Genomic DNA, 18,764 nt, shown 5'->3' with positions numbered 1-18,764 from the left:
GCTCCAGCATAGCCGCATTTCAAATAAAACACAAAAATGATGTTTCAGACAGAACTAAATCAAGTTAAGCAGGACTAATTATGCTGTCTTTCTAACAAAGCATGCAGTTGGTCAGTGTTCTTTAAGTACATGATCTCTGATCTTGCAGTATGCATTTATGAACATATATTTTACCATGCTAACAATAAAGTCTGCACAGATGTAGGCTTCATATGCTTTATGAGAAGAAAACACACCAGGTAGTTTGAAGCTGAAAGGGACTTTATTAGTCTCAGGCTGTGACCCATTATAAAGTCAGTCACCTCTACCTCCAGCAATAGGGGGGGGGGGGTGGGTGTGGAGCAGATCTAGTGCTCTTCCATGAGCATTGTTTCAAATATTTGTAAGAGGGAGAAAAAAATAAAAATAAAATAACAAAAGGCTTCATCTCACCAGTTTAAGTAAGATAGGAATAAGATAAAAGCTTAAAAAAAAAAAAAAAAAAAAAACCATTTTTACCCACTTCAGTCATTATGCTTATTATTATTAATACACCAATCACTCTGGCCTAAACCTGCATACTGAGTGGTGAAATATGGGCCACTAAATGCCATTCATACAATTTGCTCATATAGTATCACCTGCATAGAAGCTGCGAGTCTTTCAGGCCTTTGACACACACAGGCAGCTCCATCACAGCACTTTAAAAATGTATCAGTCCCAAGAATACAGTGCAATAAGAGTCCAATAAAAATTCATTTTCCCAAAAAATAAATAGAATTCTAAAAGTATATTAAAATTCTGTACTCTTGTGCCTAAAAAGTATTAAAATAAGATTTTTAAAAAGTTAATCTTCAAAAAGGGTTCAGGGTCAGGCATGAGCAAAGGTCTGGCCTAAGCCACAGGTGTCTCAAAGATGCTCTGAGAGAGGGCGTTGGCGGTGAGGTAGCTCAGGTGGGCATGAGCACACTGCAGGACCACACTCTTCACAGTCTCCAGATAGAGCTGCTGACCAGAATGCAGATACAGCCAGATGAGCCGACTCAACTGGGCAGTCAGAGAGCTCCCATGCAAAGCATCTGCACAGAAATGGGGGAGGGTCAAGAGCACAAACAGCCAATCAGGTTTATACATGAAATGTTGACACCTAGCTGATGTTTTAATTGCATATGCCCTTTGGGGGTGGGGGCAATATAAAATAATAGTTTCCAGACAGGCCTTCTAATTCTCAAGTTCATTTACAGACAGCTTGCATAAACTCCTGAAATCAGGTCAGTACTGTTTTAATGATGTCAGCACTCAAACCTTTCAGCTGCTCCATTTAAAAAAAAAAAAAAAAAAAAAAAAAAAAAAAAACCCCTATAAATGTTTTAACTTGAAATAAAATCTTGTAAACATCTGTGACTGATGTGATCAAATATCACAGCCATGTTCACATCTGGCCAGTATTCCAGACACCAATTTATTTTTATACATCAGTATCACAATCCCATCATGTATCCCCAATAAAACTGTATAACTTGAAGCAGAGTAGGCTATCCAAGACAACTTACAGGGCATTTGCTTTCCTAAGCTGGTAAAGCAGACAAATTACCTGTGAGACCACAACCATCTGATAAACTGACCACCATGTCCAAGGGTCAGAGAAACAGCAGCACGTCATAAATCCCAATTAACGTTTTGGGTATTACTCAGGCAGGCAGGGGCGAATGATCAGATTCTTATTTCCTCCTACAGTTCACCTACACGACCTGAATTACTCCCAGTCTCTCAGCAACCCACATCAGCACTCAAACACCAGTCAACATTAGGTAACACGCCGCATCAAGCCAAGCTGTGACTGAGCACTAAACTTGAGCCAACACACAACTTCCTGAAGCAATGAAGATTTTCATGAAGCTGAAGATGCACAGCTAGCTGCTAAATATGGCTTCTGCGGAGGCTGAAATTGTTTTTATTGGTAATGGAGAAGAGACCTTTCCTTCCTCTTTTATCTAATAATCGGCAAGTGTGCATTCTCCTAATACCATTAGTGGAAATATGTTTCAGTGCAGTGAAGATCCCCAATGATGTATTGCAAGTTATTTCAACTTTGTCACAACATAAGCACCACAGAGCTCTACCAAGCTCACTGAACTTGCCTTGAGCGATCTTGGTGTCGTATTCCAGTAGTGTATAAAGCTCGTCAGGGAGCAGCTGTCTTAGCCAGGCGTTTTCTTCTAGAAAGATCCAGTTATGCACCATCCTCTTCCTGCGCAGAAAACCCTTCACATGCTCCAGATAGACAGCACTGCCAGACACCAAATACAACCTAAACAAAAAGAAACATCCAGACATTGCTGTGTGATTTACATATGCTTCAGTAGTTGAGATGTAAACAAAGTCAATTTCACAAACCAATCTGAACGACTAAGAGAAACTAATTGCCTCTGATTTCTTTAGTGGTGGCAACAGGAACCAGGGGGCATAAATTTGATTTACTATTCAAAGCCAACAGTTAAGGCTCCACTTAAGTTCAGACAGATTTCAGAACAAAATATTGTTATACTTTACCTTTCAATTAAGTTATTCTGGTTACTGATGACATCCCTTTGAAAAATTGTAACCAATAAATAACTACAGTAAAACCTCTCCGCATCAGACAAATTTGTAACCATTTCAAGTAGGCTAATAACTTCATGTGAGGAACTCAAAAGATGAACACTTTGGACATTTGGTTCCCAACAACACCGAGTGATTCTGAGAAAGAATCTTTACATCTTAACCATTTCATTATGAACAAAGTTGGAAATATCAGTGGAATTTCCCTTCAATTCGATTTCAAGTTAGTCAGGTCTTTGACAAACAGTCCCCAGGTCAGACAAAAAAATAAATGAATAAGAGCAGCAATAAAGACTTCAGGCCTTTTCTTCTTCCCCAAATCAAAGAGCAGCAGTAAAATGAAATTCTACGATAACTATTTAAGAACAGGATTAAAAACTGCATTAGCAGGCAACTTGCTGCATTAAGGAGCCAAAAAAAAAAAAGCAGCATAAATAGCTTTTGCAAGACAAGCAATTTGTGGTGAAACATCTGAACACCACCAGACAGCAATGTATTCTTAAGATGTTAAACTCCAGCAAGCCACAGGAGATGACCTACTCTGCTCATCTGGCTGTACATCTGTAAATCTAATTAATTGTTTGGAGCTTTTATTTTCAAACACTGAGTTAAATTTAAAAAGTTTAACTGATGCTCAGAGCCAGACCAGAGAGCAATGCTATAATTCAGTCAATGTGGGTTCACAAAGTCACTATTCCAATCTCCTAAAACTTGGCCCAGGATTTTAGGATTATCCCATTTTAAACTTCATAAGATCTAAAATGCATCCAGTGCTTCTCACAAATGCATGGATTGTGCTGCGCAAGTAGATCGTGTCCCATTTTAAACATTTCCTAAATAATTTTAATTCCAAGCCATAAATTCCTTTTTTGAACACCTAAGAAAGCATAATGAGATGAGCTTGAATGCCTGCATATAGTTGTATGCAAAAGTGCATACACCAAAACTGCAGAACTAAAGGAAAACTTGTGATTCTTTAAATACATAAAAATACATTATTCACGGTGGCGGTATTGGGAATGGGAAAGCATTTAATGCTTCCAGAACCTCCCCCACAGAAAGCCAACGTATGAAGTGTTCATTTCAAATGCCTGATGCCAGAGATTTACAATACTCTTGACGCAAGGTTTGGTCCTGAAACACTTAATACACACATGGTAGAGTGTTATAGGCTGGGCTTTGGAAGGCAAGACATTTTCTAAAGAAAATATTTCAGATTTACCACTTATTTTACCATTATTAGCATTACATACATAAAAGAGAGAGAGAGACGTAGGTTTTGTGTGATCCCTGGTTTCCATGATCACCACTAAAGAAAATCAGTCTGTAGGTTTCTCTACAATTAACCATTTCAAATCAAGCCACTCTGAATGACTTAATGACCGCATTATGCAGAAATGTTAAATAATTGCTGACCAGCGGTGTTCAAACTTCTGCATGTACATTAGAACATCCATCCCCATTCTGTCTGATACTCCCCTCCAAACTTCTTTCAGACCCAAGGGAAACACTGGCTTCCCTTGCCTAATCGGTCACCATAATGAAAGGAGTTTTCAGGCTGGAAACATTCTACATAACATGGCTTACTGTATTCAGTTGATTCTGATTTGGTTTGGCTTGAAGAGGTTCATTCTACTCGTTTCGAGATCAGTCGCCTGCACTTCAAAAGACCATCGACTAGCAGTGGATCTCACCCTACGACTGACTGCAGGCTGTGTGTTTGAAGCTGCCAGCAGTGCCCCAGTTCTCACACAGTGTGCTCTGCTGGCTTCAAAGCCCTGCCTGAAAAACGACCACTAGTCGAGCTCAAGGTCTTCTGAACAAATTCTTCATGTGAGGAACCCTCCACTTCTTTCCAAAAAACAGTCCTCAACAACAATCTGGCCAAAAACAAAAGTAAAATATGCACAATCCTTTGGGCATGATCAAAAATAGGCAACCAGTGTCACTTACTGGGATGGACATCCCATTAATAAAATTAAATTTTAAAGCTGGTCTCGAAAGATGCTTGTAGAACACAGTTGCACATTTAAATCTCCTCTCCACCACCATCTCCACAGAGAGAGCAAGCACAGCATCAGCACCTACTTGTAGTAGGGGAGCGTCTCAATCATCTTCCAGTTGACATAATTAGCAGCTGTCTCCTCCAAGGCACACACTCTGCTCATCTGGACTTTGGCCACCTGCCAGAACCTCTCGTGCTCTACCAGGGTCTCCTGCATCTCCCTCTTCAGAAGCATGTACACACCTTCCAGTGTGTCCTCGTAGACCTGTAAGCACATAACTCCCCTTTAAAATGTAGCGTATCGCTGATGTAAGAAGCTTTGTTCTAGAGGAAACTGCAGTAAGAACTTAAGAGTGGTGGTGATGGGAACAAGACATTTGAAGAGTTTAATGCCTTTTTAAAGAAAGGGAAAAAAAAAAAACCAAGACAAATGCAGAGTTGCATGCACCCTTGGTCAAATGACATTTTGGCTTAAGTAGTAAATACCACATCTGCACAGAACAAACATCAGGACATTTCTACACATTTGCGTTATTTACTACATTTAATTGATAGACTTAATGAAGCTATTTGTTTTTTTGAACGTTGTCCCATTTCATAGGGCAAGATTTCAAACACTACCCCTTGTAACTCAGCTCGAGGGGGTAGGTTGACTCTCGAAAAGAAGGGATAAAAAGAAGAAATGGGACTTGGCCCAAGTGTATGTATCTATCTATCTATCTATCTATCTATCTATCTATCTATCTATCTATCTATCTATCTATCTATCTATCGGTCTATTTCACAAGCTACTCTAAATGAATCAGTTTAGATCTCAACCATCAAATTAGTAAAACAATTCTAAAACGACTGCCTTTCAATCTGTCTTCCCTGCACAACAAGATGAAATTGGCTGCCTATATTAAACTGTAACGATGAAAATGTCAAAATGTTTCAGGGCTGATGCCCAACATGAATTTCAATACATTGCTGGGCAAAACAAATCCCTCTTGGGTCAGTATAATTATGGACATTTTCAAAATGCCACATTGGGGGGGGGTGGGGTAGGGACAACCAAACCACCCCACCCAATCACTTCTAGTTTATCCCATGTTGAATTACTGTGGTGGGAGATGTTCTTACAGTGCCGTGTAATGCAGCGAGAGTGTGCATTCACACATGCAGTTTAATTGAATGGGACACATTGATATGTCTAATCCATTTAGCCAGCCATTAGATGAGAGGCTGAGCTTCCTGTTGTCTGCTCAAGCTGTGACCTGTGAAATCACTAGCAGTAGCTAATGAACTGAAGACACAATGGCAGGAGCTGTATACCACTAGAATACATAACGATCTGGCATGATCTGCCAGCAGCTGATTTACAGAAGAGTAATAAAACAATCACTCAGATTTAGCAGTTCTGAACATGCAAGAATCTTAAAGCATGAATACAACTTGAGCATCTGATTAAAGTGTTTTGTACCAGAAATAACTACCAAAGACTGCTTGATCAGGAACATGAACTGATGATAGCGGGGGTCAGCGTTCCAGTGATTTGATGTGAAATGCTCTACTCTACAAAGAAAGTTTCAGGTGTTTGGATCCCACTAAACTCACATTAGCCATCTCCTGAAAGCAGCCAACTGCTAGGTACACAGAAGTGTTTGGCCATATAGAAACATGTCAGAGGCACGAGCATTTAAAGCTACATATAATTAGTTTTACATTTTAATGACTATGTAGCCTTACATCATTATTCTAAATAATAATGACTATATATATATATATATATATATATATATATATATATATATATTTTTTTTTTTTTATTATTATTATTATTATTATTATGATCATTATTATTAGCTGCAAGCAGCGATGAGCAGGTCCAAGCACGAATAAGCCCAAGAAGCTCTCAAGCACTTTGAGCCAAATAGGCCTAATATGGTCTAATGCAGTTTGGGCCTTCGAGGCAGAGAGGCTTAAAAGAAGTCAGAGTTCATCAACAGGCCTTCATTTTTCATGAATATTGAGCAGGGGTCTTTAAACCTAATATATGTTTACATTTCAATTTACTGATCTACAAAGGTTTGAAGGAATACATGAGTAATGGTGAACTTTGTCTCTGTTGTGTTTGCAAAGCATTTTGTTTATCTATGTTAAAGGCTTTGATAAGCATGACAATGAGACCTAATGCACTCATAAGGGACCTTTTTGCAAAAAGGAAATTGGGTCAGAATTGGTCCACAGGTCTCCACATGGTCATGGAGTTTTATTCAGATTGACCTTGGTATAATAAGCTGCAGTCTTTAAATAAAAAAATCCAAGATACCAGAGAGGGAGTGCAATTTATGACATAACATGTAATTACAATGTTAATCAAATCAGTGAACTGAATCAAAGGACACCTTATTTTTCTGTAGACTTTGCAGCATCATTGTAGCAACATTTTTAAAGATTTGAAGTGTGAGTGCTAAAGCGCCCCCTATAGGCCAATCATGATTAAATATTGCAAGCCACATTAGAGTCTCAATTTATACATATTTAAAATTGAGATGATCGGACCAAAGACTGATTAGGTATAGCAATTTAAGCTAGCAGTGCCATGGCTGCAGCGATTAAGTGCTGGAGGAAGAACACAATGAGCAAAAAAAAGTGCTGGATAATTATTTACCTAGAGAGGCTACAGAGTATTTCTAAACCAGTTTTGAGAAGTTAGCTTAAAATTCCACAGACTAGTTTGAAAAGTGCCAATTTCAAACAATTAATGATTGAAAAAATATGCTCTTTTTTAAAATGCACTTATGACAAGATGGTTTGGACCACTGCATTGCATGAGGTCCAAATTATTTGACCAAAAAAAAAATCTGTACAAGATACATTTGATTTTCTGTAATAGCGGCCCCCAGTGGCCAAATGCTTTGAAACATCACAGGTTGTTGGAAGTTAGTGAGAAAAGACAGCTGTCAAGTATCATGATTGGCCAAATGGTAAGCCTATCAAATGTCGCCTGAAAGCTTATTGGCCGATGGCAGCCATACATTTAAAAATTTCAGTGTCCTTAAAGAGTCACTTAGTCTTTGTAAGAGATGGTACTTGCAAAGTTTAAATTTGATCAAATGTTCAGATGCAGAGAAACTGCTATGTAGCATTTATACTGCCCCCTAATGACTTATGCACACAAATTGATGGGCTACCTCAGTCTCCTTAGGAATAAGCCTGTCAAGTTTCAAAGTTTTTGGGCAAAGGATTGAGTTAGATTTCTCAATTAAATAAGAATTTAGATTTTTCCAGAAGAATTAATTTGCATATGGCAGCCATATTGTTTACAAAACTAAAATGTGCTGGGTTATTGAGGTGTAGGCTATGCTGAATTTTCTGACCCCAAAAACATGAGGATTGGGTATTGTAGGACTAGTTTGCAAAAGTAGTTTTTGCATATTATGCAAATTTGCTCAATCTGAGTAGGTGGGGAGTAGGTAAAGTTGTTTTGTTGGACCCAAGGAATCAGGAGGAAAAAAAAAGAAAAAAAAAAAAAAAAAAGTGGCTTGTGTCAAATCTCAGGGAGGAGGGGCCAAACGCATTGTGTTGCGCAGTAGCACCACCTTTAGGCTGATTCAGCTCATGTTGCGCACCCGGGTATCGGGAGGGACCAATTGACCAAGTTTCATGTCTATAGGACTTAAGGTTTGGTCTGGGTGATTCGTTTATCGGAGAAAAAGAATAAGAATAAGAAAAAACAACAATAGGGTCCTATGCACTGCGTGCTTGCACCCTAGTAATTTCAGCAATTTCAGTACTACCTGCCCTTTGCTACAGCCACTTGGCTACGGGCCAGTCGCAAGTAACCAAAGGCCCAGTACCTTTTCTGACTGATTGTTAGAAACCTCCAATTTAAAAAAGACAAATTCCTGTTTTTCTGTCATTTCATCAAAATGTAATGTCTTTGCCTCACCATCAAAACATCTTTCGAGTTTTGAATGCATCACTGTACAAAAGCAGGCAGGGAAAAGGTTATATTAGTGAACAGCTTGCTTCTTCTCTTCCCTCCCACTCAGCTAGCTCAGGGACCCTCCCTGATACTATGGTTCACTCAGAAATGGGCCATGATGCGGCAAAACTGCAATTCCCAAGTGATACCGGCTTTAAGAGTAGAGCAGGTCTGTACCTTTCTGCGTTTCAGTTTTCCCCAGTCACGGCCCAAGATCCAGGCCACCAGTGATTTGCACATTGAGAAGTAGTTTTCCACTGTATGAATCGCTGCAAGGGGGGGGGGGGGGGGGGGGGGGGGAAGAGAAAAAAAAAAGAAAAAAAAAAAAAAGTCAACTGGGACATGAAGTGTAGCTGCACTTAGTCCTGACTAGAGGACTAAATTTTCTAGGTTGAGACTAAAGGATTCGCATGCTATTACCTATTGACAGCACAGCTAATCCCAGAAATAGGCTTAATCTGTTTGAAGTTAGGCATTACCAAGTGCTCAGTCTGACAGAGCTAGAGCAATCTGATCTCAAACTCTGACAAGGTAAACTTCTTCCAGTGAAAACATGAGTAGAATAGATGGCAGGAGGCATAGATGGTGTTGTGCTTGGGGCGGCTGTTAATTTTAAGCATCACAAGACAGTGCACACAGTGACACCACACAGAATGACTATCCCTGGGAGATAAAAAAATAAACTCAGCACACATAGGTCTTCACTAGGCTTAGATGATAAATTATCCTATTAAGCAGCTGCACTTCAATCCTGAAACCTGGAGCTGGTGTAGCCCCCTCAGCACACCCACTTCCCATTTCCCTGGCAAGGAGGAAGTCTAAAAACTGCACCAAATCGGTAACTGAATTAAAAGATCAGTTCACTTTAGTTCAGTCTCAGCTGCAAAGTCATTGGACCTTAATTAAGATAAACTTCTCTCTTTATATCTAAAGATCTGAGGAAAAGAAAAAGTGCAGATCTACCATTTTTCAATTTTATAATTGTGTGACCTTACATATTGATGATTATACTTAAGTGCACTTAGAAGACGCAACAACCATCTCGAAGGCTGAGGCGCTTTTAAAAATACAGGGTCAGAAAAAAAGCCAGCAGCTCTGCTTTATATCTGACTCACCCACGTTCTCATCTCCCTGAGCCAGATGGCCCCTCCAGTAGTCGGTGGTGATGGGGTGCAGTGAGGCTAGATATCTTACATCACACAGAGTTTCTCCCCACATGGCCACTTTCTTCTTGCTGTGCTTTCTCCACTGCAGGAAGATGGCTCGCAGTTGTCTGTTAAATGGTGCTGGTTGGCGGAAGAGCCAGTAGGTGAAGAGCCACTGAAACCTGCACTGCATGTACTGGTGGTACATGGACCCCAGCTCTGAGTGGTCTACAAAACAAGCAGACCAGCAAGATGGCAGAAATTAGCCAGCTTTTTATGCATAGTTCTCTCATCTTTAAATATCAGACAGCAGATGTTTCCAGGCTTGTTGTGTTACTCTTAAATCAAATAAAATGAGTGCATTTTAAGCAACTCAACTACAAAATGATAAAATTGACCTTACTGGTAGCTGGAATCCACACAATCTCCTAAACAACGAGTGGAGTGAATCATGTGGACATGCTATGTTCTCCTTTCATCCACAGACTTTTTCCAAGCTGGTGTGCCGCTTATGTGCCTGTTTAAGTACGGTCTTGTCTGTTTTTAAAAAACTGTAGTCCAATTAAATGTTTTGTCATGACTGATCTCACAGCTGTTTGGTTCCACTGGGTGCATAAGACTTTACATAATTTCTTGGAATATAGATGGAGAAAATGAACTGCAAATGACAACTTGCTCGATAAGTGGGGTTAACTGCAATTGAGGGTCTAGCTGCTAACAATGGTCACTAGCAACACTAGACTGACGAACACAAATGGAGCCCTAAAACTGTTCAAAACAATCTTACCAACCTAAACACAGACGGCAACCAAATGATCTGTGAAAGCGCTAATGCATGTTAAAACTGAATGTTTAAACATCAAATCAACAGCACATATCAATAAATCTGAATAAAAATTCACAAGGGGTAATTAACATTAATTTTTCTTTGGGGGATCTTGGCTGTGACACCATGCTAAAACTAACCCCACCATGTGGAGGCTGTGCTATAGCCTTATTAGCTCTTGCTGAGAGTTATTTATAAGCTACAACAGTGCTCTTACGGAGGGAAGGGTACATAGTAATCAAAATTGTGAATTTACCATTATGGTACAAAATCAAAATTGTCAAATGTCGAGATAACTGTCCAATTACTGTAAAAATTCACAGATGATACTGCTATGGAAATATGAGCAAATGACCAAAAGCACCTATTTGGACCCCTCATTCATTTGCTACAACCTGCACTCCTCTACAGAAACCTGCAGCCATGTAAACTTAAGTGATCATCTATTCATATTTAAAACAGTTTTTAATGATTTCACAGAAATCATTAGGCCTTTGAAGAACACCGAAGCCTAGAAGGATCTAAAGGCTCCCCACTGTAAATTCTTAAGAGTCTAACAAACCAGAACCATCACTGAGAATCAGAACAGAACATGTTCAAGTCATTTAGAAGCCTAGAAATCCCACTTTCCTGATGAAAGCTGTAACCTAGACGACCAAGACGCAACAATGCAAAGGTAAAGAATGGGTCATGATTTTACTCTAAAACAGGGCCTCCAAAATCACACACAAGCTCCCAAACTTTCAAACCAACAGTTCATTACAACACTTTGAAGTTACTCAGCAGTGCAAAAAACTGGATTATTGTATTTTTCTTCAAAAGGCTTCTCCATCGCTTTTCGGAGAGGCAGGGGGTTTACAGACAAGAGGAAAATGTCTAAAGGTCTAGGAAAGCATCAGTTCTTTAAAATGTAAGATGCCCTTTGTTAAGGGGGGAAAAAAAAAAAAAAAAAAAAAAAAAAAAAAAAAAAAAAAAAAAAAAAAAAAAAGTCACTCTTGCACAAACCAAGCCTGTGAGCAGGCTCCAGTATAGACATCTACCAAAAAGGTACCACTAGTACATCAAGTCCAATGTTGGCAGAATTCTTATTCACTGCTTATACAAAGATACCAGTTGTGGGTAAACATGAATAAAATGCAAATTACGATCACAGATGCCCAAAACTGCAATAAATTCTTATTTCTCTAACTTCTTCTGGCTGCTCCCTTTAGGGGTCGCCACAGCGGATCATCTGCCTCCATCTTGCCCTATCCACTGCCTCCTCTACGTTTACACCAACCATCTCCATGTCCACCTTCACTACATCCATAAACCTTCTCTGAGGTCTACCTCTTCTCCTACCCAGCAGCTCCATCTCCAACATTCTTTGACCAATATATCCACTATTCCTCCTCAACACATGTCCAAACCATCTCAACCTGGCCTCTCTGGCTTCATCTCCAAACTGCTCCACCTTCAACGTCCCTCTGATCTGCTCATTTCTAATCTTGTCCATCCTTGTCACTCCCAACGAAAATCTCAGCATCTTCATCTGGAATCATAGTCCACCAGTAACACAAGAAAAAAAAAGCCTTTGAGTAAATCAAACCATTTCAAGGCTGAAAGTTTAGACTAAGATGGGACCTGATGGGAACTGATGAGAAGACCGGATGGACATGGACTTTTTTGCAATACGGTTGTCTTATGAAGCCTATCCTGGAGCTGTATACCCTGAAACGGATCGAAATTAACGCCAAAGGGACTGATTGCTTACCGTTGTCTTGGTGTTGGGTGAGAACGTATTGAAACACCATCGCAGCACTGCCATGATGACTGATGGCAAGCTTATACAGCTCCCGCCATTCAAATTTGAGGGTCTCACATTCTTCAGATTTGTCTATTTAAAAAAAAAAAAAAAAAAAAAAAAAAAAAAAAAAAAAAAAAAAAAAGTTTAGGCAAAATAATTCACTTATCAGATGAACTTCCCATGAACTTCTGTGGCTGGGAACATGAGCAGACTACCTTCAAGCTTCTCTCTGAAGAGCTCTCTGGGGATGCCCCACAGCTTCTCCACATCGCTGCATAAAAGCAGTGCTGATGGCAGGGGCACACGCTCCTCCAGTACAAGCCACTGGCTCCAGTACACGCGAGGTGGAAACGGGACCTCAGCAAACAGCTTCTCTTGAAGCGAGCGGTTACAATGGATGTTTCGGAACAGAGTTCTCCACATGAACACCAGACGGAAGGCAGTTTTGGCCAGGACAGTGGAACTCGCTGTGCCATTTGGAAGGCCAACACCAAATGAACCCTGAAGCAGATGGGAGGGGAAAAATAAACATTAGTGTTACATTTCAGTCTAGATCTTCAACAAAACTGGAAGATTACAAGACCAGACTCGTCCCTTTTTCCCCCCTCCCCAACCATATTCAGACCTGATACTCATACTGATCACTGCCCTCTCTAGTCACTGCACTATAAACCACAGAAGATAGAAGCTGGTTTACAACCATCTTTACCCTTCTATTTACTGACCCCCTACTCCTCCCCATCAAAACTGCTTCTTAACACATGAAGTACACTTAAGTCAGCCTGACAAAAACACACATGCAAAAAAAAAAAAAAGAAAGGGGGGACACCAGATTTCACAAAAATTTGATGAATTGAGGCTGAGACCAAGGTTATATTACCACCATTGGAACTTGTTACAGCTAAAAGAATTACCCTAGTAATGAGTTAAGACACATTGCTACAGTACTTCTCTTAAATTGCACTTCAAGCTGAAGCAAAATAAGTAAAATACTACTTTTGTACCACTTTACAGTCGAATCATTAAAAAAAACGCGTTTGAGCAATTTCAGTTTAAATTAACCCAAACTGTAAAAACTAGCTACTAATCTTTCCTAACCAGCTGATATCAACCAAACATGGATCCCTGGTATCAGATCGGTGATAAACACAAAACACTAAAGAGTAGATGAGGGCAGAATTGGGAGGTAAAAAACGCATTGGCTTCACATTGTGTTTTTTTAAAGCATTTCTGAAGTAAATAAAACAAAATCAGTTCTCATTTCATTGTCGGTTCGGTTGAAGTGAAACCATTTTTTATTTAACATTTAAAAATCGGTTTAACGGTTTTTAACGAGCGGGGACGAAATCGCGGTTTCATAATGGCGGACCAAAACATTAATGAAGTCTGCGACGGTTTAAAAAAGAAAATAACAGCACATTAATGCAGCGGATAAGTGGAAACTAAGAGTACATTTAAGATTAAATCTCACTTTTTATTCATTAACACTTCCAATTTGTGTTTAAAAACTTAGTAAAAGAATGACGCCGCCTGCTAACTAGCCAGCTAGCTTAGCGAAGCGGGCCAGTTTGTTATTCGAATATTCCCGTTCCACCTTAAACGGCTGCAGCGGTTTCAGTCTGAAATGCAACTGAATGTAATTGCTAGAATATTTAAGGTGAAACGGGAAAGTTAAAACACAAGGCTGGCGAAGAGAAAGCCGACTTCAGTCTCGCTAGACAGCCAACATGAGTTCGTTAGCTGGAATATCCGAGCCGCATTCAGCGGCGATGTCATTAATGTGCTTCTCTGCGCTTTTAAGAGACCAAACGGACCTGAAAGTGGCGAACCCACAGCGAACCACAGGAACAGATTCTGAAGAGGGCCGAGCAGGTGCTGCCGAGTCTGAGCAGAGACACGGGGTCCAGGAGCTCCAGAATAACGAGCAGCACCTCGTCGCTCAAATACAGCAGACCGACACCGCCGCAGTCAGAGTTCAGGAGAGAGCTGCTCTCTTCAGTTCTCTCCCCGTCCTCGTCCGGGGCTGTAGACATCCTGGAGAACTGCTCCAGCAGCCCCTCACTCTCCCAGGCGGTCTCGTGGTCATGGTCTGCCATACCTACCCTGACCAACTTCGCCATTAGCGGGAGACGGTTTAAAGGATTGGGAAGTACCACTTTTGGGCCCCGGGGGGTGAACAGAAGGACGTTTAGCTTTTTATCGTTTCATCAGAGATTTCAGCGTTAAAATGCGTTTAGTTCACGCTTAAGCAAGATAAGGGCTTCTTCACTAAAGCCAGTGAACCACGAGTTCTCAATAGAGACATTTCATGCTTAAATGATTAATTAAATTTTTACATCACATTTCTTGTGTTTCTTGAAATCAAAATGTGTGTACTATAAGCATATAAGTGTGTAAAATGGGTTTCTTTACCACAGCAGTGATGGATTTACCTCCTTAATGAATGAACAGGCATAGTACATTTTTTTTACCAACATATGCTATTGGTCATTTTTATGTTTTAAAAAATTTTATTTTGTTAAATGAATGCTTCTCAAGTAAGTTGCAGTGGACAGTGAGTTCATATACACTATTCAGGGCAGTAAAATTACTTTTAGGAACTCTAATTTACTATTAAATATGGAGTAATGCGTCATTCTTTTATAGGAAGACCCAAAAACATAGTTATTGGCTTCCGTGCATGATCCACTTTCTCTCAGTCAGAGGAACACAGGAAACAAGCTGGAACCTTTAGAGCAGTTTTTTAGCTATGAAAATAAAAGGTAAACAATGATTTTGTACAAATACTTTTGGTTAATACATTGATTTAGAAATATGTATCTATAATTTACAAAATGAGTGCTTGATGTTACTGTAATGTTTCTAGGTCTCCACAAGAGACCAATGGTACAAGATCATTTTGCACCTGACCTACAGCAAAAGGCTTTGGAGATCATATTATCAAGAAGGAAACTCCTTGGACTTGTTCTTTAAAAGCATTGTTAGTCTGTTATAGACTATTATTATTCTGTCATCTGAGATGGCTTTGTGATTTTCATAATAGGTTTATGATCAGTGTTCATAGGTTTACAGTATGGATGATATGTCATACTAGAGTTTTGTAAAGTAAGAGTCCACCTAAGCATCTATATACTGAACTCTTAGACTGACCAAAAGAGGAATAGTAACAATAGCAATGTTGCAGTGGTATCTTACACATTCAATCATTTTCAGCTTTAAGACAAAGATACTTTATTTAAAGCGACAACTCAGACACAGTAAGAATCCAATATTTAAATGACAAATAAAAAAGTCAAACAACATTTTTTAGAGGATCTGTTCAAAATAACTTTATACATAAATTTATCCAAATGTGACAATACTTAGGACTATGATGCTGCTGATGATCAGCCATGAAACAACCTAAACAAAACTTGGGAAAGACAAGTTCATTAAAGTTATTTTTTCTTTTCTTGTCTTTCTTTTTCTTTTTTTCTTTTTTTTTTTACAATTTTACAATCAATTGCTAGTACACATTTAATAATTAACACAAAGTGTTGTATATTTTCTTGACTGAATTAAAAGAAAACAAAACCAACCTAAGACATTCATTTTGCTTACTTAAAAGGATAACAACCAAGGAGAAACAGTTAAATGGCTAAAATATAACTGATGTAAGAGTCTCATGTTTTGTGTGTCTTCATTTTGTTCTTCAGAGGAATAATATCTAGAGCTGGCACCGATCTGCAACACTGGGCTGATATCAGCAGAAAATGCAGGACAGGATATTGGAGGGAAAAAAGAAATATTGAATTCAATCCAATCCTGTAACAAATCTAGGCTGAAACAGCAAACAGCATGGTGGTCTCCTTTAGATGCTCTAAAATGCGCTTTAGATGCGCTTGACAAGGCGACTCGCAGCAGCGGACAGACACGATATTTAATGTGTTTTTTTTCTCCAATTGAGTAATGCTACACCTTTCAATTTTAACCAGAAATCTTACATAGTGCAGCTTTAAGTGAAGTGCTTCAATTAAAAAATTGCAAATTTTAGTAGTTTTTAAAGAAGAAATATTGGATCGATATTGGCCGATACTCAAGGTTTCAATATCGGTCTCGGTGGTATCCGAGTGGTATCGGGCCATCTCTAACATATCCATTTGTTTTAGCACAGATATCCTCTTGACAACACTTGGTGTAAAAGTGATCTATTTAACCAACAATAGCTATACATGGCAAGGCACTGGCTCTTGACAAATCAATATGTAACTGATCATAACTCAGAATTGCTGTTTTCCAGAAGACCAAGATTGAGAGAAACAAGTCAGAGGCAAAAACTATTCATGAGAGTAGCAAGAAAATCCATGTAAAAATCTCAAGTACATTGAATCTTTTGTGCTCATATAAGAAAATAAAACAATCACAATGGCGCTTTTGCACAAACAGTCAGCACAAATCCTTCTAAACACTTAAACTGTTGCGAGGGGGTTGGGGGGAATGAGGTGGGGTCATGTCTATATGTGGATCTGAGAAAGTCATTGATCACTGCTACCTAGTCACAGTTTGTGATCACAGTGTACTTGTTTGCTACGTGGTTATATACATCATTCAGTGATTATCATCATTCATTTTCTACAGACTGTGGGAGGGGCAGTGGATGATTGAATTGGTAAAGCTCCGTCCCTTCAAGCCACTCGAACACGAGGCTCGTCCTCTATCTCCTGGCCCAGGCTGCTGTAGGTCACTGAGGGCTCCAAGGGCCCCACATTCGGCATGTCTGGAACAGCGTTTCCTGCGTTGCGGAACTGTTTGTAGACGCGAGGATCCTGCGCTACGTAGGTAGATGATGAGGAGTAGAGCACCAGCCCGAGCAGAATGATGAAGAAGGACAGCAGGTAGAGCCCAGAAAACTAAACAGAGAGAAACAAACTTGTGAGTTTAACACAAATATATGGAAACATCAGCCATCTATGCATTAGAATACAGTATGGTCATGCAGACTTGCAGAAGAATATGACTTACTGTGAACAATAAAAATGAACAAAACTTCACTCTGTGGCTGAACACTACAGGTTAGACAGGTGTTGTGCTGTAGGCTACAGACTACTTTTGAACTCGACAATAATGCTGTACATTTGCCTGCGTGACGTGTGTGCATGCGAGGGGAAGCTGGAAGTAAGAATTCAGACAACATGAATTGTCTAAAATAGCTGCCTCTATCATTCAGTTACACAGATAACTTGGTCATTTTTATAGTTTACAATAAGTCATACTTTGTCCTGAACCACATCAAGTCTGCATGACCTTAATAAAGACCTGGACGTTTGAGAGATACTTAAAGGGGAATTCCACTGATTGAGATGTAAACAAAATCATTCGGAGTGGTTTGGTGTGAAATGGTTCATCGTAGAGACTAGAGACATCGTAGATTTCTTTACAGTGGCGCTGATAGGAACCATGGTTTGCTTGAACCATGTCTTTTACACAAATATAGTCATTATATTTATTATCCAAAACTACCAGTGAATCTACATGTGTCTTTATATGGAATATTGATGATGGTAAAACAGTGGTAAATCTGAAAATCTGTTTGTTTGTTTTTGCCTTAGAACCCCCTTAATGTATGCCTCCACCATTAATAGATGAGAATAATCAGACTGAGTATTTCTAACCATTTAATGTTAGAACTTTCTGTGATGGAGCTTTTAAGATGCCAACGCCTGGTTATTAACACCATTACTGAGAAATATTCTGAGTTTCTCTAGAACAGAGCATTTCACACCAAACTACTCTGAATGACTTTACACTTTAACTGTTTAATTATGTAAAAAGGAGGTTTGAAATTTTTATTTTATGGCAAATTCACTTCTAGCGTTTGTTACGAATGTTAGCTTTGTAGCTAATAAACATTGGACAATAAACATGTCATGACATCAATTACTCCTGGGGTACTGTAAATGAATAATTTTCACTGAACTATTCCTTTAAAAGTATAAATTAGAACATTTTAGAAGAACCAAATTCATCTGTAACAAGGCAAATTCATCACAAAGACCCACTTACACCTGGTAATAACATCTGTCTCAAGTGATCTGTTCACATGTTCGCAAGATGTTTACACTTGGCATTCACATGGAAGGTTATAGGTTGAAATCCCAGGACTAACTGGGTATTTCGGTTGGCAATGCAGTGCTGCTCCCAGACTCGGCACAGTTAAGCAGCAAAGTTGCAGAATCCTTGTAGGATGTAACAAACAAAAAGCAGAAGGGGAGACCAAGAAAGAAAGTACACAAATCTGCTTATGTCTCACTACATTACAAATTTTATGTGATCATATCTGTCCCCTTGTTGGGCGATTGCTTACGTGTCACTACATTACAAGTATTATATAGTCATACGTGTATCTGACCCCTTATTTGGCAATTTCTTACAACTCACTGCACTACAAATATGTAGTCATACACATTCCTGAC

The 18,764-nt window shown here is 39.3% G+C and overlaps 2 protein-coding genes across 2 annotated transcripts in view; both read right to left on the bottom strand.

Annotated features, from left to right (window-relative positions):
• Window positions 1-340: 340 nt before the first annotated feature.
• si:dkeyp-114g9.1 (uncharacterized protein LOC555399 homolog) lies at window positions 341-14,400 on the bottom strand. Its single transcript, XM_017692466.2, has 8 exons — window positions 14,127-14,400; window positions 12,528-12,813; window positions 12,280-12,402; window positions 9,671-9,928; window positions 8,733-8,824; window positions 4,669-4,850; window positions 2,121-2,290; window positions 341-1,058 (listed from the first exon to the last, which is right to left on the bottom strand). The coding sequence occupies exons 1-8, from the start codon at window positions 14,343-14,345 to the stop codon at window positions 874-876; spliced, it is 1,515 nt and encodes a 504-aa protein (XP_017547955.2). The 5' UTR covers window positions 14,346-14,400; the 3' UTR covers window positions 341-873.
• Window positions 14,401-15,704: 1,304 nt separating this feature from the next.
• Window positions 15,705-18,764, bottom strand: part of slc35f1 (solute carrier family 35 member F1) — a 142,775-nt gene continuing 139,715 nt past the window's right edge. Inside the window, exon 8 of the mRNA XM_017692524.2 lies at window positions 15,705-17,201. Coding sequence (XP_017548013.1) covers window positions 16,977-17,201 — 225 coding nt within the window. The 3' untranslated portion in view covers window positions 15,705-16,976. The remainder of the gene's footprint in view (window positions 17,202-18,764) is intronic.

This window comes from Pygocentrus nattereri, chromosome 4 (assembly GCF_015220715.1).
Source record: "Pygocentrus nattereri isolate fPygNat1 chromosome 4, fPygNat1.pri, whole genome shotgun sequence".
Lineage (NCBI taxonomy): Eukaryota > Metazoa > Chordata > Actinopteri > Characiformes > Serrasalmidae > Pygocentrus > Pygocentrus nattereri.
The sequence above is the reverse complement of the archived record's forward strand: the minus strand, read 5'-3'. Positions and strand labels throughout refer to the sequence as shown.